This window comes from Squalius cephalus (assembly GCF_949319135.1).
Source record: "Squalius cephalus genome assembly, chromosome: 10".
NCBI classification, from domain to species: Eukaryota; Metazoa; Chordata; class Actinopteri; order Cypriniformes; family Leuciscidae; genus Squalius; species Squalius cephalus.
In genome coordinates this window covers 42332221-42360076 of record NC_137131.1, presented here as the reverse complement: position 1 = coordinate 42360076, position 27856 = coordinate 42332221, and the positions used below count along the sequence as shown (strand labels likewise).

General features: G+C 38.3%; 1 protein-coding gene across 2 annotated transcripts; it reads right to left on the bottom strand.

The window, feature by feature from the left end:
* Positions 1–9271: 9271 nt before the first annotated feature.
* On the bottom strand, positions 9272–25929 carry LOC307165372 (protein-glutamine gamma-glutamyltransferase 5-like). Of its 2 annotated transcripts, XM_079882952.1 has the most exons (16): positions 25704–25929; positions 25236–25415; positions 23549–23779; positions 19660–19778; positions 19449–19577; positions 19190–19367; positions 18256–18391; positions 17507–17610; positions 17141–17383; positions 17019–17048; positions 16485–16517; positions 14343–14375; positions 14042–14248; positions 11650–11813; positions 10434–10570; positions 9272–9503 (listed from the first exon to the last, which is right to left on the bottom strand). In XM_079882952.1, the coding sequence occupies exons 1-16, from the start codon at positions 25708–25710 to the stop codon at positions 9353–9355; spliced, it is 2082 nt and encodes a 693-aa protein (XP_079739078.1). In that variant the 5' UTR covers positions 25711–25929; the 3' UTR covers positions 9272–9352. The 2 variants fall into 2 exon arrangements, with proteins under 2 accessions (XP_079739078.1, XP_079739079.1); XM_079882953.1 differs by lacking the exons at positions 14343–14375; positions 16485–16517; positions 17019–17048 and having other exon boundaries at positions 9293–9503.
* Between the last annotated feature and the right edge of the window lie 1927 nt (positions 25930–27856).

The window sequence follows — 27856 nt, the reverse complement described above, 5'->3', positions numbered from 1 at the left end:
ATATATATATATATATATATATATATATATATATATATATATATATATATATGTATGTATAATTACAATTAATTATAATCTATTAAGAATATATAGATAGGCTAGATCAATGTTTAGAATAACCTTTAACAGAATTAATTTAACATCGAATAATCTATATCCACCGAACCGACAGTGCGATCTTCTTATCAACCCTCAAGAAGGGTTATTTTTCTGGTCATGAAGAATAACTTCTATTAGATTACTATACTGTAAAGTACTTAACAATATAAAAGCTTGTAGCTAAGATCTCACATATAAGAGACTTTGTTAGGTGAGCAGGAGACAGAAGCAATCAAGCGTATAATGGGTTTTAATAAATGAAACTACAAATACCTACGACTATACTTAAAGAATACATATAAACAGAATAACAAAAAAGAAAGAAAGAAAGAGAGAGTAGATCACAGAATGACAAATATCACAAACAATTAACCTTTGAGAGCCAGCAAAGAATCAAATCACCTTAAGCAGGGGCAAACAATTTTAAACGCATCTAAATCTCAATAGAAATAATACTTGCATGGATCTTTGGTGCTGAATGCGTGCGTGCGTGCGTGCGTGCGTGCGTGCGTGCGTGCGTGCGTGCGTGTGTGCGTGCGTGTGTTTGTGTGTGTGTGTGAGATGATCCTCGCTGCATGGGTCCTGAATTTGAAGCGTTCTGTTCTTCCGGAGAGCATAAAGTTCAAAAGGTTTACTTGAAAGTAAAGTTGCCGGAAATTCAGGCCAAGTCCATTTCACCTGGAGATAGAAATGAATGACCACGGAAGAAAGACTAAAACGTAAGACAATACAAAACTAAGACGAGACCAAGAAGTAAAATGTAAGAAGTAAGAACTAAGATGTAAATGAAAAGAGATAGCAATGAGCCATCAACCTTGTCCTTTAAGGGAGATTTAGTCCACACCTATTTTGCGGGAACTTTTAGCGGGAGAGAGTTTCTTTGTCTCCTTCCGACAGGAGTAAAAATAAAAACTTATTTTTGTTGTGTCCCTTTTGAGCCACGGGGCGAAACGGGTATAGATTGAAAAACCAAAGCAACTGTAGGCTATGGTTTACAAATCTGAGCACAGCTGAGACTTTTTCTCTGGTAGCCTACTTTTGGCATAGGATATTTATTTCCGTCAAGGTCAGGCTGCGATGTCAAATGTATTCCCAGGAATGAGTGATGCGCTTTCCGCTTTTACAGTTTTATAAAATAAGTAGCCTAAGATATGGCTTGAATGGTTTAAAAGCATTAGCAAGAATAAAAGCGCATCATATAATGTAACGCCGTGCAGCCAAAGGATGACAGAAAAATGGATGCTGCGTTAATTGCGTTAAATATTTACTTACCACTGTCTTTTCCCATTTCTACCAGTAACGCTTATTCAACTTCCCGCGTCTACTACCTGCGCAGATATCGACGGCACAACTGGGTTGTAGGTTGCCAGGTTGAGCTCACAAATGGGTTGAAATTTGTATGATGTGTTGATTGCGCTAGTAGGAAGGGTTTCATACAAGATCTGGCAACTGGACAACCTTGAAATAATACATTGATGTGATTATTCATATAACGACGTTTGGGCCATACAAATAACGGGAGTTTCAGGGGAGAAATAACAAAACAGGAGGGGGGCGGGAGATGGGTGTGAAATACGGGAGACTCCCGGGGAAAATGGGAGTGTTGACAGGTATGATCTAGGGCAGGGGTGCCCAATCCTGCTCCTGGCGATCGACTGTCCTGCACAGTTCATCTCCAACCCTAATCAAACACACCTGAAGCAACCAATTAAGGTCTTCAGAGCACGTCAGGATCACTTGAAAATTAAAGGCAGGTGTGTTTGATTAGGGTTGGAGATGAACTGTGCAGGACAGTCGATCGCCAGGAGCAGGATTGGGCACCCCTGATCTAGGGTGAAGTTGTGATTTTTGAAGAATTTCCAGCTCAGATCGATACTCTTCACTCGGAAGATGGTACAATGCCAGATAATCGAGGTGGAGGATGGCACCTTTTGATAATTGAATCTACATACTCTGGTTGAGCAGCTTGACACGGGTGGCAGTGTCATGCTGGTTGTAAGTCAGGGTGGCCGAACGAACAGGAGTGTTGATGAACCACCGATCACACACAATCTCTGCTTGCGTTTCGATGATTTGCATGCAAGGCTTGGCCTCTGCAGGGCAGTGTGTGTCACTGATCATGGGCTGCAACCCGCAGATTCCTTCAGTGTTGTCTCTGAGGAAGGGTTTGCTAGGGCAGAGATAGTGAATGTCTTTGGTCAAAGTACACATGTGCAGGTTTGGGGCCAGGTAAAGCTGTGTGTTGCTGTCATGGTAGGCCACCACGTCTGGAGTGCGTATCTTGAAGTGGTTGTTACCTTTCCAAAACCCGACATTGACAATGTCCTTGAGTCTGTAGATGTTGTTTGATTCGATGATGGGTAGGTTCAGGAGGAAGGCCACCACACTCTGCTCTGGGTCGAAGTGTAGTGGGATGGCGCTACCCAGAGAGTAGACGAGGTGGGTTTGAAGAGGGTCAGTTGGTGTGGTAGTGGCGGAGGCCAGCACAGTTTGCATGAGGCTCAAGGGTACCAGGTACGGTGGAATCCTACCCATGGCCAAGCTGTCAATGGAGGAGCTCACCTCCCGCAGCATGTCTGTCATCAGGGCTGTGACCAGCTGAGTTTGGGCAAAATCATTTTGGAAGACTGATAACAGCTGCTTCATGAAGTTCACTGTTTGGTTCAGCAGGACACTGTGAGTATTGAGAACCACCACAGTCCCCTTCAATGATTTGCCGATGGTTTGCAGGGACGCACTCTGTGTTGTGAGTTGCTTTTTCAGCTGTGGAATTTCGGTCTGAATTTTTAGCCACATGCCGCCTCACTGTGGCTAGGTTCACTGCATTGACACTAAACATGCCAATGCCATGTCCGACGCTAGTGGCGGCTCCAAGCAAAGCTCCCAGGAACCGTTTGGTGCAGCGGTTGTGCCCGCCTTACTCCGCTTGTGTGATGGTCATCTTCTCCAGTTGGGTGAGCATGTGCTTGACATCGGCCTTAGCGTGACTGAGGGAGTCCTCTGTCCATCGGGCACCTGCCCAGCTGTATTGTGCTACTGCGCTGGGGTAGTGTGCTTGGTAGACGTTGCGAGGGTCGACTCGTACATACACTTTCTGGGTGTGGATCCTGCAGTTGGTGATCAGGAGTTCCGGATGTTCCCTCAGTACAATGGCTGATGCTGGACCTTGTGATGTGATGTCTGATTGTGTATGTATTCCTGACTGGAGGCACAGAATGGTGAGCCACAGCAGCATCCTGGTACAGAAAAGAGAGAGAGAGAGGTAGTAGGTCAGCGAGGGGTGTCCTTGGTTGGACAGTACAGTCTTTTCGCCTTGAGGACTGCAACTGAGTTTAGTTTGCATTGGCCCTTCCCTGCCAGCAGCTACATGTCTTTTAATTTGATTACGGTGGACCCATTTGAAAATGTTCTTTCTGTCCCCTGTTCTTTCTGTTCTGTTAGTTGGATTCGGTACGCAACTGGGGAGAGTTTGTCCACAATCTCATGAGGTCCCGTCCAGTGGGGCAGAAATTTATTTGACAGTCAATGGGAGGCTGTCTGGGATGACTTGGCGAAGCTATAATACCAGACCTTGTCACCCACATCCAGTTCCTGGTGTGACGCTTTCCGGTCATAGTATGCTTTCTGGCCTTCAGCACTCTTTTGAAGCTGTTGCTGGGCAAAAGCAAACGTTGTTTTCATGTGCCAGTGGAGCTCGTCGAGGTACTGGTGAGTGGTGTAGGCTGTGACGAGGCTGGAGTCTCCTGGTTGATACAGCAGATGCAGTGTCAATGTCATCTGCCGCCCAGTCATTAGTTCAAAGGGAGACATGCGTGTTGATTCCTGCGGGGTGGCTCTGATTGCCATTAGCACCAGCGGGAGTTTCACATCCCAGTCTTTCTGGTTGGGAGACACATACTTTCTCAGCATGCTGACCACAGTTCGATTTGATCATTCCACTTGTCCAGACAAGATGGGATGGTGGCTGATGTGCAGTTGAACTTATACCCCCAGGAGTTTCGAGGTCTGCTGCATGATATCAGCTGTAAAGTGAGTGCCTCTGTCTGAGTTGACTCTCAGTGGCAGTCCGAACCTGGAGTGTGTTCTGTCAATACGTCCTCTGTGTTACAGGATGGTAAATATAGCACAAAATCATGACAGTACCATTACACAGCATATGCATTGTTTGTGCGTGTGTGAGTGTGTACTCATATATTTGCATATAACTTTTTATGTCATGATGAAATCACGCCAGCATTGGTAATGTATCACACACACAGCCACAGGAGTTTTGAGGGTGTGAAGATGATGACAGAATTGTAAGTTTTTAGCAAATTATCTGAGGATGCGACTATAATTAATATATCATAGAGTTGTTTGTGGTGGGGTAAATTAAACGCAATATGCGTTGACGTCACAATCGTGTTGCATTGTGGTATATGGAGCTGCCTGAGGTGTACATATGAAGTAGACTCGCTCCCTCGGTCAAAATCGAGGGAGCGAGGGTCTGTCCATATAAACTTCCCTCGTCCACTTCACGAAGTGGAACGCTCTTCAAAATGGCGGCAGGGATTCCCTCGAGGGGAAGTCCTTAGGGAAGCTTGCAAGTGTGTGTCTAAAAGTGGACTGGAACGCAGCCTAGGAAAACGATGGTCTCTTAAGGCGCAGAAAAAAAGCAGATCCGATCCCTTGTCATGTGATTGCGGTTGGTGTCCACCTGAGTTGACGTCATTCGCTGTGGCTTTTTCAATAGGCTTGTTTGAGATGAGGAAATTCTGCGCAGAACCGATCACCGGTGATCACCGCGAGATGCATGCCGTTAGAAATGTGACCGAGTCATAGACAGTAAAAGAAATGGACACAGCGACCCCATTGGATTCAACGGAGAAAAGTGAAGTCAATTAGAAGCTCTCACTTCCTGATGGTCGAGCGTACTGCGCAGACTCAAACTGAGCTTGACGACGTAGATGTGACGTGAGCAACCCGTCTGTCTTCTAGTAGCTGTGCCAAGAGAAATCTGAATCATTCCCTTCCGAATCTTGCAGAGACGGAGAGCGTGAGTAGGAGCTGTCCATGAGCTAGGTGCAGGAGAAACATTTGCTAAGTATTCTGATTAATTATTTTGTCATTTTGCCTCCACGTCCCCCCGATTGCCCGCAAGCTTCTCCTCCTGTCCATACGGTAATTTCTCTACTGTGCGACAGAGAGTCACGTGGTTATGACGCAATCGTTAGCCTATTTTTACAAAAACTGCTTCTACGGGGCCATAACGTAAGATACAAGGTAATGGAGCCTTTTATACATTTTCGTGTTTCTTTAGAAATAAATAATGGACAAATGGAGTCTTTAAGCGCCTCAGATGTAAAGTTATTCGCTGTCCAAGTAACGCCAAAATGAATGGGAGTCAATAGAATGCTAACAGCAGGTGATGGTCTGCTAATCAATGGCGGCCCCCGGGGAAGCTTCAGTTTTTCCTGAAAGATTACCCCCTTGGGTCTGCCTTGCTCTGATGTCATGCTGACATGTCAAAAAACTCTCGCGACCGCAGGCGCACTTGTCGGATTCTGCAGTCGCGCGCAGTTGCTTTCCACCAACTGCGCTGATCAAAAGCATGATGGGAAACGACTTACTGACAACACAGCTTAATGTTCATTGGTTTAAACAACTGTGATGTATTGTTCTCTTTTAAAATGTTTGATTATAAAACTCTGATATTATGTTTTATGTGTATAAATTATGTGTGAATATTCCCAAACTCTCAGTGCAATCTCTATATGAGTTATATGTGTTTTTATTAAACAATAAAAATAAAATGATGGGAAGATCTGATCTGTCTTTTGAAGAAGAAAAAAACAGTACTGGTGTGCATTTTCAGACAAAACAGTGGCACTGACATATTTTAAGATATGTTTTCAGTGCAAGTTGTTTTTAATTAAAATAGCTCAAATCAGATTTTAAACTGGGGCTAGCTTAAGCCTTGTCTGTGAAACTGGGGGTGTGAGTTTTATGGCTTTTAGTTCTGTTGGATATTTGTAACACTTTCTAGGTCTAGGACAATGGTGGGAAAAATTTAATATATGCAAAATCACAGACAGGGGGAGGGTGTTGTGAGGTTTTGAGCCAGCTTCTTCTTCAGCTCCGACTTCGCGTGCAGCTGTGCACGAGCACAAAACCTCACAACACCCTCCCCCTGTCCGTGATTGGTTGGAACACTATTTGTTTTGGTTTTGAGTGGTTGGTGAAACCAATTGTTTTTGTGTGCAGTTCTCAGAGCCTAGGCTGCCAACAGAGACGCGTTTTTTTGATGGCTTGCTTATGGGGCAGGCAGCTAGCGGATCGTTAGGAAAGATTAGATGAATGTGATCTTTTTTTTTTTTGAGCCTGAAATCACTGATACAACATTTAAGCATTGCAATAAGTACTCTTGAACGGCTCTCTGATTGGTTCTTATGATAATGAGCTCGCGCCTCAGAACTTCTGTTTATTAGATATGAACTGGTAATCGTGCGTGCGTATGTTACTTGAAAGTGATTTGATTTAGAAGTATAAATTTAAACTGTTTAAACTGTCAGAGCGATTGTCTCTCTATAGAGGAAACCACAAGATTCATATATATTAGGTGATGTTTATTGCGATTAACTTTTTGAAACGTGAAGAGATTTGGTGAATCCTTCATCAGAGGGATATAAATCTCTCAGGTTTCATTAAAATATCTCAGTTTTTCTTTCGAAGATGAACGAAAGTCTTAAATGGTTTGGAACTATTTAAGGGTGAGTGATCATGACAGAATTTAGATTTTTTTTAAGGGGGGAACTATTTATTATTTGTTTTTTTGATTTTTAGACAGCTTCTTCAAGTTTGCATGGCGTGTGACATTTGGAACCTCGTTATTTTGTGATTCTAGGTAAGATTTGTATTACATTAACGTTACTTGTCTGTGCAGTCGGCTACATTCAATTTGACCAAACAGAGCCAAGCTTTTCAAGTCTAAATCGAAGCAGAGTTGAAGATACTGCCCTCAGAAGTTACTGGTAAGTTTTAATTGCTGTTTGCCTAAATAAATTGCTCACTGTTTACTGTTTCCTTAGGTGGATAATTCTGCTATGCATTTACTAATATGACTTACACGTGGAATACTGATGTTAACCGCTGTAACATGATGCTGACACTGATTTCTAGCAACTTTTAGTCATTATAACATGTACAACATTACTTTTTATTTGCTAAATGAAGCTGTGTATTTATTTATGATTTCCTGAACAATTTGGCTTCATTGTTATAATGTAAATTATCTTTGAAAAGTTTGAAAAAAAAACATGTTTTGAACATAGTTACTTTGTCTTGAGCTGACCAGCCAATTATGTTTGTTGATTGGTGTTTAAATTTGTTGAAGTTTGTCAACCATATTGCCTTTTTGATTACTTTCTAATATACATTTCTAATTACAGATAAATACAAAGATTAAATTGTTAAAAGGGATGCTTATAAGAGAGCATACATCTGAAACAGCTGAGGCTGTGAAGGGTTTTGATTATATTACCCACAAGGTACATTGTACTCAGCGTAGTGTCATTCTTAAAAAGATTGTATAATATAGTATGTATAATATATTAGCCTTGTATGCCTTACATATATATAAGAGGAGAGTAATAAGATTTTTGAATCAGGCCTATTGAAAGGTGATTCGGTCAGTCTTGGTAGGAAATTTTAGCAATGCGTCCATTTCAGGTGTATAATTGTGCTTCCTTTGAGTCATTCATGTAAAAATCTGTTTATTTCATTGTTTTTTGGTAAAGCTGCAAGTCACTTGTCCTAGTTGTCCTGGCATACAATATTTTGCACAACTTCTAATTAGCATGACCACAATAGACACCTTCATAGGAAATACCCTAGGTCAGGGGTCAGCAAGTAAGTTTGGCATCGGGCCACAAAAACATTTTACCACTAGATGGTGGGCCAAAGGATAATTTATTATGAATTTAATATTATTTAATATTATGATATACTATTTTATACACACACACACACACCCATATATTGTATATGTGTGTGTGTGTGTATAAAATAGTATATTATAATATTTAATAATTACTTTAATAAACACATTGTTAATAACTGCTTTTCTAATCTAAATGGCACGTAAAGTGAATTGAACTGTCACTAGATGACAGCAGTAATACTAAATCTGTGTGTATGCTTGTGTGTGATATTCCAGATTGTTGCATCATACACCTGTGGGAGAAAAACCGCTGGCTGGCCCATGGCAGTATTCTTCAACATGATTGATGTCTCGGCCTACAATGCTTTTGTGATCTGGAGGGAAATCAGTCCCACTTGGAGACTGGGGGATAGCTACAGGAGGAGGCATTTTCTGGAGGAGCTAGGAAGAGCGCTCATGTCCCCCTTGCCAAGGGATGTAAAAACAAGCATCATTTGCACAAAGTGCAATTATCCAATTTGCAAGAGACACTCAGTTGTGATCTGTGACATGTGCAACAAACACTAATTACAGTTAGTATGTAAATAATATGCACATAATATGTAAATATAGTTAGGATGATATTTAAAACACTTATTTAATTATTTTATTTCTTTATTTTCCATTGACTGTTTGATAATTATACTTTTGCTGTTTTTTTAGTTTTTTGTTCATAATTGCTGTTGCCTTTTGAAGATGAGTTACTGTTCATTGAATGGTACAAAAAATAGATTTAATGAAAAAGTTTATTAGAAAAGGTTTATAAAAAAAATTTATGACTGAATGAATTGCATTTTTATTAAATTTTAATTAAAACAATGGGTTTCAAAATGCTTTTCATTTGTTCTCTTTCCAAAGCAATGTTCAGGTTTGACTGTATTATGAAGTAAAACTGCCACTTCAAATTACTATTTAAACCAAACAAACAAACAAAAAACTTGACAAAAGTAGTCTTTGAGAATCTTTGAGAATTTATCATAATTATTGCATAAATATTAATTATTACAATAAAATTCTCTCAAAATACAAAAAAGAAAAAATATTATTGAACAAAACTTTTACATTGATTTTACTGGGGAAAATCAATTTCACTTTTGACCGCGAAGGTCCTGAGTGTGGCTCCCAAATGAAGAACCCCAGAATAAGTATGTCCAAAAAAAGCACAATTTAATTATATTTCCTTTTCACCTGGGCAATCATCTCCCAGTGTTCACAATCATTGTAAAGGTGCTTCAAGCCACTAGCTAAGTATTTCATGTTGAGTGTTCACAATCATTGTAAAGGTGTTTCCCTCTAAGCTGCTTGAACAGTGACGGTCTTGAATCCACGGAGGATGGTGGACTGAGCGGTCAACACTAAACTAGCGTGAAGCATCTTGGCTCCCGTCATCCTGGGAATGAAATGGATGGTCCTCCTCATGGTTTCTCGAGGCTGGATCGTAAGCCTGAGATATAAAGAACAGGACATTTCAAGACAGGGAAATCACTATTACTACTGCTCATGTTTAGGGTTAGTGATTTACACAAAAAAAAACCAATAACGATTCATCTTAAATCTAGATTAAATCAAGGCTTATATAATAATTCTGTTGCAGCAAACTTAAACTAGCATTTAAAGCATAATTTTGATCCTGGCTTTAATTTACATTTAAGATAGATTAACTTTAATTCTGTTGGTCCACTACTTTAAGTCTGAGAGTTTATATTATATAATCGGGCAAATCTGCAGGTTTAACACACAGATTAATGTACACTAAAGTTTCTGTGTTATGCATATGATTGCACAATACACACAGAGAAACTGAAATAACCAGTGATTTTAGTGTTTCTGAAATGCAGGCCGACAAGTGTGTACTGACACTTTTAATAGACACAGCTGCAGTGAAACTGATGTCACAGATAAACAAGATAAAGATGTCACAAATGTCAGGAACAACCCCACCCACTTTACAGATATTACTGTATCTAGACTGTTGGACGCCCTTCAGAGTCAGGTATGTGAACTACATTTACCATAGGAATCTTGTGTGTGCTAAAATACCAAAGTTACTATACACAGTGACTGTTAAATCAAAATAAAATTAAAATTATTTTTAAATAATTACTATTGTATTATTTATCTAAGTAAAGTCACTATGGTATTATGGTCACCAAGGTAAATTTTTACAATTACATGTTTTACATGTTTGAGCATCAGCCCAACACACTGTATCAACCAATGGTGTGTGTTTGGGACGGAGCTATCTGTTTGTCTGAACAATGGAAGACAGGGGTTTGTAAATTAAAACAGTCATTTAACTGAATTACTTGGTTATTTTTGTGCATTTATTTGGTGATCGATCGCTCTGAAAACTGAAATGAAACACTTCACGTACCTCATGTGAACCTTCTCCTCCAAGAGTCCTGAACCCATTACGATGAGGTCACCGCTCACTGCAACGTTGAACGGGTTGGTAAAGGTTACCGTGGCAACTTGCTGTGTGTTAATGATGACCGAGGACTCGTTCTGAATCTGGAAGAAAACACAGGGTTCTTATTAAATTGCTTTATTTCTTTTATTACTTGTGAATTCAATTATGCCAAAAATCTATTTTTATAATATCCTATGATCTTGGAGTGATGCACGTGTTTACAAAAAAAATCTGAAAACACTTTAATTTAGTCACAAACCAAATATTGTGTTGTTTCTTAAAGTCAACATGAAACTGCATTTGCAACCCATTGTTTAATGAGGCTCTTTTTTGCCCATGAAAGGAGCTCTAATTATATATATGCATGATATACACCATACTGGTATCGGCTGATATATGTCAATTTTTAGGGTTATTATTTTATTATTTATTATTTTATTTCGGTTATTATTTTCGTCCCGATAAGAAAAGATGGCCGATATATTAAAGCCGATAAATAATGTATTATTTCCTACAGCTGAGACACTTCAGATGCGCACTGTTCAACATGATGGTTTAGAATTGACTAGAATAAGGAAAATACAGAATCATTACAAATAAGGAAAATAAGTAAAGTGCAACATGTGCAGCGCAAGTCTGGCATATCGGCTACATAAAATTATAATGAGAAAATTATAATTGTGTGCTTGGGACGTTGCTTTTAATGGTGAGACTTGTTTTTTGTTTTTGTAATCAGGCTCTCAAAAATTATATAAAATGTTTTATTTATTGGCCAATATACCGGTTATCGGCTTAGAAACTTAAAAGAATTATCGGTATCGGCCAAAATGTTCATATCGGTGATTCATAATATATATATATATATATATATATATATATATATATATATATATATATATATATATATATATATATATATATATAAGCTATAATATAATATAATAATATAATAATATATATATATATATATATATATATATATATATATATATATATATATATATATATATATATATATATATGGAATCACTGATATGAACATATATATATATATATATATATAAGCTATAATATAATATAATAATATATATATATGGAATCACTGATATGAACATTTTCGCCGATACCAATAATTCCTTCATATTGAAATAAAGGAATGTCTATGATGGGCCACCAATACCTGTATATTGAGGGCAGGGCTGCTGATGTTAACCTCTTCTGAAGCCAGCACTCTCTCCTGAGACTTCACATCCTCTATAACCACAGCCAGGTTAACCAGGCAATCCTCCATAGCCTCATTCAGCATGTACTTGTTGAAGGAGATCTCGTGTTCTACAGTCACAGCTGGTGGAGTACAACAGATATGAATCATGGAGTTGATTGTGTAGGGCTGAGCAAATATGGGCAAAACTCATTACAAACATTGCAAGATGGCTATGGATGAACACCAGTTGTTTGAAACGGCTTTGGCCGCTACAATGAACGAGTTAGACTTGTCTTTTTATCTAAAAGAGGAACAGAAGATGGCGCTCGAATCCTCCGCTGGTAGCTAATCGATAACTTTTTGTGATTGGTCGTAGTGTTATCCAGTTGCGTGCAGTGAGATTTTCAAATGCATGCTTGGTGCCGCCCCTCGAGCTGGCCGATTTTCATTAGTCGATGCCAGACCAATCTTTCAGATTTAGATTTGCCGAAATTTGAATATATATTTCATATCTCCATTTCAATATTGTTAGTGTGCTTATAGTGATGTTTTTGTTCAATCTGATGTTTAAAGTTACCCTGGTAATCCAGAGTTCTCGCGAGAGCACAAGTTGAATTTGCTCAGCGAGTTACTCTGGTGTCGAGTAATGATGCTCATTAAATATGCCCTTGTATCCGAGCTGCACCAATCACATCTGGTTATCTGATATAGGCGGGCCAGAGGCGAGGTGACGACAGCGCTGTGACGTCGAAGTCATTAGTAAACATTGCAAGATGGCTATGGATGAACACCAGTTGTTTGAAACGGCTTTGGCCGCTACAATGAACGAGTTAGACTTGGCTTTTTATCTAAAAGAGGAACAGAAGACAGCGCTCGAATCGTCCCTTTGCAAGAAGGGCGTTTTTGCTGGATACGGTAAGAGTCTAATCTACCAGTTAGCTCCGCTGGTAGCTAATCGATAACTTTTTGTGATTGGTCGTAGTGTTATCCAGTTGCGTGCAGTGAGATTTTCAAATGCATGCTTGGTGCCGCCCCTCGAGCTGGCCGATTTTCATTAGTCGATGCCAGACCAATCTTTCAGATTTAGGTCTGGATTTCCAGCCTAGCACAACAGTGCATTATTTGTAACAACTAAGCTCTCTATACAGTATGTTGTTCCATTCTACTGTCTGTATATTTAAACATGTAACTTAATAAATAACTTTGCCTGCTTTAAATGCTTTGAGAATCTTTCCTTTTATCACTGATTATGTTGAAAGCTAAAGTGATTATAACTTTTGTTATCTAAACATTTAGTTCTAAGAAAGACTTTTACCTTTAAAGAATAAGAGGTTAAAGAATAACAACAACTTTAATGGAGTCAGATTTATTATATTGGAGTCAGATAAATATTTGAATTATACACGTCATCCTTCAACTGCCTTTTGTTCCGATTATTGGTTCAAAATAGCAGCGAAAGCTTGTTTTTTAAAGGCCATATTATGCCCTTTTACAAAGGCTCTACTAGAATAGGTTTTCATGCCTGAATGTTAAAAATAAATATTTTTCACATATTTGACATTGTAGCAGCTGTTTTCTGCAGAACTGCTTTATAGATTAAATGAACTAAATTAATAATTGATGATCTTTACAATGGAACTGAATCAACACTTAACCGACTTCTGCTGAACAATGACACTATTTTCTTTTTAAGGCCACTTTACAGCCGAAATTAACTCTGTTCACATCATTAAGTAGTTTCAGTTTTTTTGCAATCTTTATCATGTAAAGCGCTATATAAATAAAGGTCACATGACTTGACTTAACTCTTCCTAGTCTGTCAGTAACGCTCTGTTTAGTTCCTGTCTCTATGAAGCCCCTCCTTCTGAAAAGCACACTGTGCTCTGATTGGTCGGCTGGATCAGTTCCCGGAAGAAACTCAAGACTACAATGGAGTCGTTTCAGGGAGTTCAGAAACACTGACACTGATATAGAGAAGAACTCACGCTGGAGGGACTTTGTGCTTTGCAACATTACACACTAAAGAAAGATGAACATGTAAAAAACCATCATAGATCCTCTTTTAAAAAAAAAAAATGTAGTTAACAGTATGTAGTGTGCATTCCATGAAAAACATGTCACACAGTAGTATGTTACATTTTAGTCACATGATGCCATGAGTGCTGTCCAGTTAATAACTTAAAAAAAAGAAAGGTTGGGTTTTTCCATTTTAAATGTAATTTTGTAAAATATTGCGATTACTTTAATCGTGGTTTTATATTTCTGCCAAATCGCCCACCCCTACAGCAGAGTAAATGTGGAAAACAATTAGTCCTAAGTACATTTGAACTCATTTTAAGCATTTTAATATCGGTTGCAGAATTCTTACTTTCATTCGGGCCGATCGTCAGATCATCATGAGCCTCCCAGAAGGTTCCAGTGGGATTACGGTTGTACTCTTTGTTCTGAGCGTTCACGTATTTTCTCAGCAGTTTCGGAATTGCCATGTTGTTAGTGATTATGACGTTGAAATAAAGGTTTTCTCCGACTACAGGTGCTTTCACAAGCTGGAGAGAAACTCCAATGCCCTGAAGAACTGCATGCAAAGACATGAAAAATCACTGTTATATCACTCAAACAATCAAAGAGCATTATTAATGTGGGAAGAAAAAACAAATGCTAAAACGTACCGCCTCTTCCATTAGCACCTTCACCACTTCGAGCTGGAAGAGAGTATTTTCAAAATGAAGATGAATTACAAAAAAAATTCAATATAAAAAAAATAATATATATATCGGGATAAAATTGCATACTTCGAAAACGACCCTACAAGCTTGATTAAAACATCAAAATATGAGGAAAATATTTCATACATTTTAAATATGAGGGAAGAACAAAACTTGGTTATGGTATTTATCTGACAAAATTATTGGTAACACTTTATATTACGACCCGCAAACAACTGCGTAAGTAAACCGAAATTACGGTGTACGTTTCTGTAATTATAGTGTACTTCCGTGTAGGTATAAGGGAAAAATAATTAAGTTTTGGGTAATAAAGGGGTACAACCAGATATACAAGCAAATTATTTATAATGTAATTATTTTAAAAATAACAGGTACAGGTACCTATTCTGTTAATATATTCCAGGCAAAAATTGTACGTCTGTTGTATATAAAAGTTTTTTATCACATTTCTGGCTAAATATGTTCTTGTGCAATGTAGTTACAGGGTAATTTTGACATCTGTGGGTTGTAAATTAAAGTTTGTTGTTTGAGTATAGCCTACTGTAGAAAAGACAATGCTTTAAGATGAAAAAGTGTTTTGAAATTTTTTTGTAAAATAAAAGTCAGAAATTAAATGGGATCCTTTATTGTATATTTACTGCACTTACCCTGTAACTACACAGAACAAGGGGGTAACAAGTGCCACTTTAATTTACAGCCCACAGGAGTTACACTTACCCTGTAACTACACAGTTGAAACGGGTAACAAACACTACTTACTATGTAACAATACGAAACAACACTATTTGCACAGTAATTACAGAGAAAGGTACTCTTATTAAAAAAACAAAACAAAAAAAAACTTTTAATTACACAGTATATTTGCCCTGACATTTAAGTGTCATTGCAATGCAATGTGATAATGTAAGTACTAAGTACTACATGGCATGTTCTAAATTAAAATCATAGCAGAAACTCATTTTTTTTGGCTTAACGTTAAGTAGTTTAGTAAGAAAAGCCAATAAATAGCATTGCCAATGTTTTTCGAAATCAGCTGTTTATAAAATTGTTTCAGATTAAATTTGTATCATACTGTGCTTACATACAGCCATATATATATATATATAGTTTAATTTTAATAAGTTTAATTTACAACCCACAGATGTCAAAATTACCCTGTAACTACATTGCACAAGAACATATTTTGCCAGAAATGTGATAAAAACTTTTATATACAACAGACGTACAATTTTTGCCTGGAATATATTAACAGAATAGGTACCTGTTAGTTTAAAAATAATTACATTATAAATTATTTGCTTGTATATCTGGTTGTACCCCTTTATTACCCAAAACTTAATTATTGTTCCCTTATACCTACACGGAAGTACACTATAATTACAGAAACGTACACCGTAATTTCGGTTTACTTACGCAGTTGTTTGCGGGTCGTAATATAAAGTGTTACCAAATTATTTGTGAATTACAGCTACAGTTTTAGGTTTTAGATTTCTATTCAGAAAAATGCATAGAACACAAAAGGCTGAGACTGGAAAAAGCATGCATCGACTACAACATAACCAGTTATTAATATTTTGTCGGTTCTCTCTTGTTTTGTGCATGTGTTTATAATTGTTTTCTTTGACATCCTGGCCAAAACTTATTGCTGCAGAATTTGGCATGTTTCATTGCGTTACTATCCCAAATAAAACTATGAACTCCAAGCACAACAACGCAATATATGCTAACAAAATCTTTAACAAATTTGTATTCCAATTTAAATAAAGGGCTGATAATTTTCCTATAGACTCAACATCTTTCTTCATTTTTATTATTATTATTATAACTGTGATTACATTTGTACATATTTTTATTTATATATTTTAATTTATATTTTTGCGTTTATTTCTTTTTTTATTATTATTTCTGTTTATCTTGGTGAGAGCATATACAGTTGTTTTCAGAGAGTAAGAAATACTTTTCTCATCTTGATATCTATTAATGCCCTGAGGAACTGCATGAAAAGACATGAAAAATCACTTGTTATATTAAACAATCAAAGAGCAAGTATTAATGTGGGAAGAAAAGCCAAATGCTAAAACCTACCGAATTTTTCAGCAGTACCTCCACCACCTCGAGCTGGAAAGGAATATTACAAAACAATATTTTAATATAATAAATAATAAATATCTAAATAAAAATATCATCAGAATTGTATACGTAGATAAAACATTAAAATATGCGTATATATATATATATATATATATATATATATATATATATATATATATATATATATATATATATATACACATATATATATATATATACATATATGGTGTGAGCATACACAATTGTATTCAGAGAGTAAGAAATACTTTTGATCTCATCATGATATCTGGTAATATGTTAAAAAATATTTATTTATTGTAATTTTCTTTTTTTTTATCTCTCTTGTCAAAAAGCATAAAAAACACTACAACTATTATTAAACTAGATTTTAGTTGATGTTGAGTTTATTTAAAAATATTTCCTCAAATTCTTGTTTAACATCAACCATTATTTGTTATATTTTGCTGATGCTGATAGTAGATTTATTACACACTTCATCTTAAAAAATAGAAAGATAAAATGACTTACCACTTCTGCATATAGGAAATGGCATTCCTTCTAAATGAGAAAGAAATCCGTTTTTTTATATATATATATATAAAAATCTATTGAACAGTATTTTTCTTATTCTTTCTCAGTGTTCCTCTTACCCATCTCAGTTTTGTATTCTGACGTGATGTCCTGCATGAGCATGGCTGGACCGGGACGTTTGGTGCAGATCAGGGCTCCGACTGAGTCTTTGTCAACGCTGGTTGCTAATATCTTCCCATCTCTGATGATTATTCTACGCACATCTGCATTGACTTCTGCGTAAACGAACGGCACATCGTATGGCGCGTTCACCTTCTGCTCATGAACGGCTTTCACAGCAGCAGGACCACAGCGGTACATTCCTGAGACAGATTCAGTTTATGTTTTAGGATCAACAGCACCATATCAATTGGTAGCGATTGGTCTTATCCGCATGCAGGGATAAACAGCATTTGAGTTTTCTAAATGCATTAGCATTGACTGACCGGCGCTTGTCTCTTGCGGCGTGGGGTCAAGAACCTGCCAGCCGTCATAATCTCCATCCAGATCAGGCCTCTTCATCCAACTCTCCACCCACACATGGAAGTTCCTGAAAAAGCCCAAACACTTTTAACTCACATTTTGTCAGATTAAAAACACTGAACAATTCATTTCAACTGCAATCAATTCAGGTTTATTTGTAAAGGTACTGCATCCTAATAAGGAGCAGAGCCTAAAGAAACACAATAAAAGACTTCACACATAAAAAAATAAGTACATAGTTTAGATTTTTTTGGAGGAGGAACTTAATACTTTTAATCAGCAAGGATGCATTAAATTGATCAAAAGTGACAGTAAAGACATGTTTCAAAGATTTCTATTCCAGCCGATAAAAAAAAATATCACGGTTTTCACAAAAATATGAAGCAGCAAATCATTAAATGAGAGTGATTTCTGAAGGATCATGTGACACTGAAGACTGGAGTAATGATGCTTAAAATTCAGCTTTGATCACAGGAATAAATTACAGTTTAAAACATAATCAAATAGAAAACAGCAATTTTAAATTGTAATAATATTTCACTGTTTTTACTGTATTTTTGATCAGATAAATGCAGCATTGGTGAGCAGAAGAAACTTCTTTCAAAAACATTTAAAAATCTTTCCGACCTCAAACTTTTGAAAAGTAGTGAATGTTTTAGCAACATAACTACAGTATAATAAGAAGACTTTTTAGCTTCAAGGCGTAACTCACCAGATGCTATCCTGGCCGATGGACAGCTTTTCCCCCTTCTCCGAGAAATATTCCTCAATCACCATGTTCGCGTTTGTGTCGTGAGCGGAGTTAAAGTTGGTGACCACTCGAGTTGGAATGCCGAGGGCTCTCATTACTGTGACACAAACAAATGCATTTTATATATCGATCATCAACAGCACTAATTCAATTACCAATGACCCATTAAAGGAATACTTCACCCAAAAACATAATTACACACCCCAAACACAGATTATTTTACTCAACACAATCTGAGAAACACAAAGCCATTGGCTCTTTTGGAGCTTGGCTGTATAAACCACCGTCCATTTTCACTGTATGAAAAAGAGCAGCTTGAACTTTCTTACTAGCATCTCCTTTTGTGTTTCACAGAAAATAACAGCATACCGGTTTGCAAGATTTTTGGGTAAATTAAAACTTTAAAGGACATACAGATACACCATTCGAAAGTTTGGGGTCGGTAAGAAGCCTCTAATGTTCATCAAGGCAGCATTTATTTGATCAAAAATACAGTAAAAACAGTGATATATTATTGCAATTTAAAATAGCTGTTTTATATGTGAATATATGTTAAAATGTAATTTATTCCTGTGATCAAAGTTGAATTTTCAGCATCATTACTCCAGTCTTCAGTGTCACATGATCCTTCAGAAATCATTCTTATATGCTGATTTGCTGCTCAAGAAACATTTCTGATCATTATCAATGTTGAAAACAGTCGTGCTGCTTCACATAGAATAGAATAGAATATTAATAGAATAGAATAGAATATGAATAGAACAGCATTTATTTGAAACAGTATAAATATACTGCCACTTTTGATCAATTTAATGCATATATATTTTTTTATTTTATTATAATAATCTGACCCCAAACGTTCTAACGGTAGTGTAAGAACTCATACTGGTCGCACCTGTACACATGACAGCAGCGAACACCCAGCACTGTCCGTATCTCACAGGGCTGAATTGTGTTTCTGACCACTTCCAGAGAATATCTGCGCTGCTGGACCACGTGGAGGGGTTTACACCATCGCTGTACTTTCCTGACCAGTTCCCCATTAACACCCCTTTATCATCCTGACAGTTCACCTGATGAGAAAGACAGAGAGACTACATGAGCACATGGAGAGAGTGAGTGGAGAGCAGAGAATGAGAGGAGATCCTCCTCACCATAGCTGAGATCACACGCCCGATGTACACCGGATTGTTGCGGTTCAGAAGATCTTTCCTCGTATCTGCTTGAGATTGAGGACTCAACTGCAGCAACTTCATACAGATGTCCAGTATTCCTTTTTCATACTGAAAATACATGTGTGTCAGGTGTTAATGAGAAGCAGTTTTTCAGTGTTGTGCCTTCAGATTCAACAATCAAACGTCTCACCTGATCGAAAGACCAGGGTCTGGAGACGACGTTCCCGGGGCTGCCTTTAAACAGGAGGCCAATGTCATTCCTGATGTATTCATTCCTCAGATCCTCCGACTGCAGGAACACAGAATCAGCTGCAGAATAACAGAAGAGGGTGAGCTTGGTATAATGATAATAAATGAAAGCAATAAGCCGTGCATTACAGTGATTTTACCACAGCTACGGGTTTTGTACGTATTAAGGTGAAGTTCTATAAATTGGCAATGAAAGACTTCACTATTCAACATATTATTACACTACTGTTCAATAAATGAATACTTTTATTCAGCGAGGACACATTCAATTGATAAGAAGTGACATTAAACATTAATAATGTTGCAAAAGATTTCTATTTCAAATAAATGCTGTTACATTGAACTTTCTATTCATCAAAGAATTCTGAAAATGCAAGTTTCCACAAAACTCTGAAGCAGCTCAACTGTTTTCAACATTGATAATGATCAGAAATGGTTCTGTCACGGTTCATGGGTTCACTGACTAGTCCTCGCTCTTTGTCAGATCGTTGAGGCTCTCCTGGGAAGCTTTCCGTGCCTTCAGTGCTTTTTCCTGAGACTTCATTCCTGGTTCGTGTGTTCTCGTCTCTTGTGCTTCCTGGAGGATCTGCTGTTTTCTGCCGGGACTTCTATCTGCCCATTGTGTCCCTGCGTTAACGAGTTAATCTCCATCTCTGCCCACGACGACTCTGACCAGCTTCTCTATCTGTTTCTGCTTTGTCAATAAACATTATTGTTCACTCGCAATTGGATCTTTTTGCCTTTTCATTACAGTCACTGACAGAACGATCTGACCAAGGATGGATTCAGCGAGTTCTCCTGATCTACAGGAATTTCTCGATAACAACGGTGTTCGAATGGACCGGCAGGATGAACAGATAGTCGCTTCTGGTCGGGCTATATAGGCTCTGGTAACGCAGGTGTCCGAGCTCACCTCTCAACTACAACAATTGAGATTGCCCACTGCGCTACCCCAGCCACCTGTTCCCCACGATCCACCCAACCTCAACCAGCAGGAGCCACGCATTCCGACACCAGAGAGGTATTCCGGCGAGCCGAACCTCTGCAGAACCTTTTTGACCAAGTGTTCCATTTTCTTTTCTTTCCAGCCTGTGACCTTCGCTTCTGAGCAGTCTAAAGTGGCGTTGGTGATGACACTGCTTTCTGGATGCGCGGCTCTGTGGGGAACTGTGGTGTGGGAGAACCAACATCCCTGCTGTTCCTCGTTCCATGCACTCAGGGAGGAGATGAGACAAGTGTTTGACCGCACGGTAGTGGGTCGCAAGGCGGCCCGCAAACTCGCCGACCTTCGCCAGGACAACATAACCGTCTCCAACTATTCCATAGAATTCCAGAGCCCAAGATAGGATGGGATCAGAATTCTGTCTGGGCATGGAGTGATCATTGTTATGCTTCGTGTCTTGTGTCTGCTTGTTCCTCTGTCTCTCGTTCTGTGTAGCAGGAGGAACCAGTGAACCTGTCAAACGTGCCACAGGAGTATCTCGACCTGATGGAAGTGTTCAGTAAGTCCCGGGCTGCTTCTCTCCCTCCACACCGTCCCTATGACTGTGCCATAGATTTACTGCCAGGTACGTCTCCGCCTAAGGGCAAATTATATTTGCTTTCTGTCCCAGAAAGAGAGGTCATGGAGAAATATATTTCTGATTCTCTGTCAGCCGGGATCATTCGTCCTTCTTCGTCTCCCGCGGGCGCAGAGTTCTTTTTCGTAGGGAAGAAGGATGGCTCTCTGCGACCATGCATTGATTACCGAGGGCTGAACAACATCACAGTAAAGAATACTTATCCCTTGCCGTTGATGTCTTCAGCCTTCGAGCGGTTGCAGGGAGCGTCTCTTTTCACGAAACTGGACTTACGCAATGTTTATCATTTGGTCTGCATAAGAAGGGGGGATGAGTGGAAAACGGCGTTTAATACCCCCAGGGGACACTTTGAATATTTGGTTATGCCTTTTGGCCTGTCCAAATCCCCCGCCGTTTTCCAAGCACTCGTCAATGATGTGTTGAGAGATATGGTCGACCAGTTCATATATGTCTACCTGGATGACATTAATATTTTCTTCTTCTCTCCAAGAACACTTTCAACACATCAGGCGAATGCTCCAGAGGTTGCTCGAGAATGGGCTTTTTGTCAAGGCGGAGAAGTGCGCACTTCATGCACAGTCAGTCCCGTTTTTGGGGTACATTGTCTCGTCCGAGGGAGTACGCATGGATCCTGACAAGGTTAAGGCTGTGGTAGACTGGCCAATTCCAGATTTCCGTAAGGCCCTGCAGAGGTTCCTGGGATTCGCCAATTTTTACTGACGTTTTATGCGTAATTTCAGCCAACTAGCCGCTCCTCTGACCGCCTTGACCTCCACCGGAACGGCGTTCAGGTGGTCTAATGCTGCAGAAGCGGCATTTACCAACCTCAAGAGCCACTTCATTTCAGCCCCCATTCCTGTAGCCCCTTCTCCCTCACGTCAGTTTGTGGTGGAGGTCGACGCGTCAGAGGTGGGGGTAGGCGCAGTACTTTCACAGCGATCTTTTGCGGACGATCTTTTTCTCATCGCTTATCGACTGTCGAACGTAATTACGATATTGGTAACCGAGAGTTGTTGGCAGTCAAGTTAGCATTGGAGGAGAGGAGCCACTGGTTAGAGCGAGTGGGGGAACCCTTTATCGTCTGTACCGATCATAAGAACCTCGAATACATCAGGTCTGCTAAACGACTGGTACTGTCATGGTTCATGGGTTCACTGACTCATGGGTTCATGTCGGCGTCCTATTTATTGTCTGTGGTTTCGTCCTGTCTTTTGTCAGATCGTTGAGGCTCTCCTGGGAAGCTTTCCGTGCCTTCAGTGCTTTTTCCTGAGACTTTCTGTGTTCTCGTCTCCTGTGCTTCCTGGAGGATCTGCTGTTTCTGCCGGGACTTCTATCTGCCCATTGCGTCCCTGCGTTACAGAGTTCATCTCCATCTCTGCCCACGACAACTCTGACCAGCTTCTCTATCTGTTTCTGCTTTGTCAATAAACATTATTGTTCACTCGCAATTGGATCTTTTTGCCTTTTTCATTACAGTCACTGACAGTTTCTTGAGCAGATAATCATCATATTTCAATGATTTCTGAAGGATCATGTGACACTAAAGACTGGAGTAATGAAGCTGAAAATTCAGCTTTGATCACAGGAATAAATTACATTTACATAAAAAACAGCTATTTTAGATTGTAATAATATTTTACTGTTTTTACGGTACTTTTGATAAAATAAATGCATAATGTATAAGAGTTAACATAAGAGACAAAAACATAAAATCTTACAGACACCAAACTTATAGACTGTAGTGTATATCAAGTAATATTCTTAAAAATAATATTTCCACCATGTAATATAGTTTATTAGCTGACAGTGTGTATACTAACTTTGACCAAGGCTCAACCAATCAGATTTTAAAGCAGAAATTATTAATTTATATTCAAATATACAATAAGTCCAATGTAAATCTTACAAACATGAATGATTTCTCAAATTATGTGTGTTGTTGAGGAGATACATTTCTAAGCCTTAAGACTTATGTTAGCCTATCTAGAGACCAGAATATCATAGTGACTTGAATGTGTATGTTTTTTAGTTATGTTGAACACAAAAGAAGATAATTTGAAGAAAGTTAGTAACCAAACAGTTTCTGGTCCCCATTGACCTCCATAGTATGACAAAAAATAATAATAATTCTATAGAAGTCAATGGGGACCAGAAACTGTTCAGCAAAATATCTTCTTTTGTGTTTAACAGAACACAGAAACTCATACAGGTACATATTACTGTTCATTTACAGTTCTTCCTCCTGCTCACCTTGGCACCAGGGGTTGCAGAGGAGCGTGAACTCTCCGAGCACATGGGATTTAATGCTCCCGTGGGTCTCGACCCTCAGGTGGAGTGTATAGACTCCTACTGAGGAAGACGCAGGACTGGACAGTGATACGGTCAGCGTACGGCCTGGTACGCTCCCCTCCAGAATGGCACTCCACTGAGACGGAGAAGGTTGTCCAGACACAGAGACCGGCACCTCCACAGACAGCGGCCCTGCGGTGAAAGTACATGGATATATAAGGTAACTACATGTGTTCAGGTTAGGTTTATATGTAGGTTCAGTGTTTGCTGTCACGGGTGGTTGCTGGCAGACAGATGAGGAAGATGTATATACGATTCAATTCAAAAGGTTTATTCAACAGATACAACAGAAAGGCAAACGGATAGCAACACACACTTAACAAACAATACCGGACACTGAACTGAAACAGAACTGAACATATATACAGGTGTTAATGATGGTGACTGATGAGTGCACAGCTGAACGTGATTAGTGTCCGTGAAAACAAATGAGTGACGTAGGCAGGTGATGACAAAACATATAATGTGACATTAGTAGCCTATTACCCATTTTGCAGTTTTACTATAATAAGTACATAGTATGTACATGGGGAACAGGACTGTAAAATAAAGTTCTACCAATACTTTTTTTATTTGCATGTATTGGAATAAACCAAAATTATACATATATATTTATATTTATATACAATATATATTTAAAAAAAAAACATTTCATCAATTGCAATGCTTTATTATGGGATGAATAAATTACCTCATAAAATATATTATATATATATATATATATATATATATATATATATATATATATATATATACAGGTGCTGGTCATATAATTAGAATATCATCAAAAAGTTGATTTATTTCAGTAATTCCTTTAAAAAAGTGAAACTTGTATATTATATAGACTTCATTTTCCAGCAGGATTTGCACCGGCCCACACTGCCAAAAGAACCAAAACCTGGTTCAATGACCATGGTATCACTGTGTAATTACTGTGTGATTTCATGTAATATTCTAATTTTCTGAGATTTTGATTTTGTGGTTTTCATAAGCTGTAAGCCATAATCATCAAAATTATAACAAATAAAGGCTTGAAATATCTCATGTTATACAAGTTTCACTTTTTTAACGGAATTACTGAAATAAATCAACTTTTTGATGATATTCTAATTTTATGACCAGCACCTGTATATATATATATATAAAAGTGTTCGTAAGATGTACTATATATATATAGAGAGAGAGAGAGAGAGAGAGAGAGAGAGAGAGAGAGAGAAGAGAGAGGAGAGAGAGAGAGAGAGAGAGAGAAGAGAGAGGAGAGAGAGAGAGAGAGAGAGAGAGAGAGAGAGAGAGAGAGAGAGAGAGAGAGAGAGTACATCTTACAAACAGAGGACGCGTTCATCCAGGTTTATATGTATATATTAAAGATTTAGATATTAGATATAGATAAATATATTAGATATTTAGATATAGATATTAAAAATTTATAAATGAATGAATTGAATTCCTTTCACAATGCACAGATTTATGCTGATTCTAAGCGATTTGGATAACTGAATTTGGAAAATATGATTATTTACTGATAATCATAATGGAGAGAGAGTGAGATGAGGCTGCACGTTTATTTAACACAAACACACAAACATACCAAGAACAATCCGGAAGAACAGTTTATCCTTCAGTGGATCGAATGGCCGTCCATCATAGTTGATGAGGATGGTGAAGGGCTGTCCTCTGCGCAGCACCAGAGTGCTGGAGCTCAGACCATCAGTCTTGTGCCGGATCTGGTTCTGGACCTGCTGCAGGTGGACATTTCGAAGCTTCAACTCTGTAGAAAAATGAGCAAATGTCAAATTATTTGTGAGGACGCTGAAAAATTTTGATATAAAAATAGAAATAATTTAAAATCACTAATTACTGCCCATAAAATGTTTATGTAGATAATAGAAATTTCAAATTAATAGCAATTAATCATTTATAAACAACTATTATAAAAAAAATATCTAAAAATGATAGCAGCAATAATCTGCTAAAATTAAATGACATGCATAGAAAATATTAAAGCAGTATATTCTTTAAAAACACAACCATGAATAGTAAAATAACTGAAGCTTACCGTGCATGATATACTGCGGTGTTGTTGTTTGCTGTTAGATTCAGATTCTACCTTTATTGTGCTTTATATATGACGTTCTTCAGCCCCTCCTTGAGACGTCAGACCAAATTCAAGTGAAGTTAACATGAAAAATGTTGCAATCGGAACAACACCTAAAACAGTAACGCAATCACTCATACCAGAGCGCTGTGCGTTTCAGCGGGTGGATGCAGTACTGTAAGTGAGGTCACACAATGAGTAATGCACATGCATGTCATCAGACATCTGCATTTATTGAGACAAAGGTGAGTTGTTTCATCTTATGGATGATAAAAAATAAAAATAAAATCATGCGTTGCACTTTATATTGATTTATCCAAAGCATTTGATTCTTTGCATCATGGTCTTCTTTTGCAAAGGCTCAAATGAATAGGTATTAGTAATACAGAGCTGAAGTGGTTTTAAAGTGCCCCTATTATGCTATTTTAAAGTTTCCTAATGTTGTTTTGGAGTCTCCTACAACAGGTTGACATGCATCAAAGGTAAAAAAACTGTTTCATAATATACATTTGCACATCATCACATTTTCAATGATTCTCAAACAACTCATCAGATGAATCAGTCTCTCTAAATCCCTCCTTTCCACGAGCTACTCTGCTCTGATTGGCCAGACAGCTCAGTCTGTTGGCGATTGGTCTACCGCGTACAGCGCGCATCGAAAACAAAATCGCCCATTGCCATAACAACGCCAGTTCTGCTTGTCCTGAGGCTTCCTAAACCGTAAACTAAACACAGTAATGAACAATGATGTTGATTTTACCATATCAATCCGAGCACAAGAACTAGTTCTTCAACCCGAACCTCCATCGCGATTCGAGCAGGATGTTTCTCAGTGATACGCTACTCCGTTTGATGTACATTATGAGATGTTGCAACTGTAATTCCTCACCATCAACATTAACAAGTACATGTCCATCAATAAACCGATTATTTTACTTGTACTAATTTATTTACCGGGTATTTTTCTAATATATTGCGGTGAACACGTGGAAACTGTATCAATAACAGTGCATGTATTAACCGAGCTCCAGCGTGAATGACTAACATAAACGTTACTAAAACAAATCTTGCTCCATGCTTAATCTTTTCTCAAAGTAGTGAGAACAACTCACAATCTGCATTAATAGACACAGTTTTAGGTAATAGTGGCCCACAACTGATTAGCGTAAGTATTTCAGTAAGATAATGTGAGTAAACCAGTTAGCAGGAGACCTACACAATATAAAACTCAAAACTAAGCATTTTGAACAGCATCTTTCAAGAACAAGCGGTTTGCGAATCCTACATTGAACTCTGAGATTTGAGAAGCAGTTGTCAGTAAAATAAAGGGAACAGCAGAAGTTTAGGATTATACTGCTGTGGTATCGTGGTAAAAATTCAATTTAACCAGTCTTCTTGACATGATGCTATCCAGTATCCACAGGAATCAGTGGATTTGAGTGTTTGAGGCTCAAGTTTTCCCTGGTATCTGCGCGCGCAATTTGTGGGCGGACAATATGCTATGTTTCGTCTCGACGTCACAACGAAGCGGCTTATGACTCGTTTGAAAAATCATTTGCCGTGTAGTGACCTTTAATTTGTAGACATGTGTCACTTTACTCACAGCTGATTGGTCTAACACGGTGAAGTATTACATGCAACACCATCCAGTAATTTGAGATAAAGCAACAACCAAATTGAGAATCGTGTTTGATGCATCTTCACATGAAGAGGGTTCCTCCTCCCTCAAAGACTGTTTGCTTATTGTGCCTAACTTAAACCCAGATGTACTTCATGTCCAAGGGAGCCGCTGCTTGATCTATGCAAATACAGTAAACTCTGTAGCTACTGTTCTCAGAATAACAGCTTGGGTACAGAGATTTCTTACCAACACACGTTCAAGTGTTAAGAAGCTTGGAGAACTTGCCACTGAAGAGTTAATGTGTGTACACAAAGAATCAAAGATCAAAGAACTTAAACCGTTCATTGATGATCAAGGCCTGATTAGTGTGGGAGGAAGGTTGGAGCAATCAGATCTCACCTTTAGAGAGCAGCACTTATGGATACTACCCACAAAACACAGGTATCGTGAACTGTTGTTTCAAAACTGTCACAAGAAGGCTTTGCACGCAGGT

Excerpts from the sequence above, each read along its gene's own strand:
- LOC307165372 (XM_079882952.1), bottom strand. Across the intron at positions 23,780-25,235 it reads GTTCTTCCGGATTGTTCTTG|GGCCGCTGTCTGTGGAGGTG; the intron begins GTATGTTTGTGT and ends CTTTCACCGCAG. Across the intron at positions 18,392-19,189 it reads CGCTGCTGTCATGTGTACAG|TAATGAGAGCCCTCGGCATT; the intron begins GTGCGACCAGTA and ends TTTGTGTCACAG.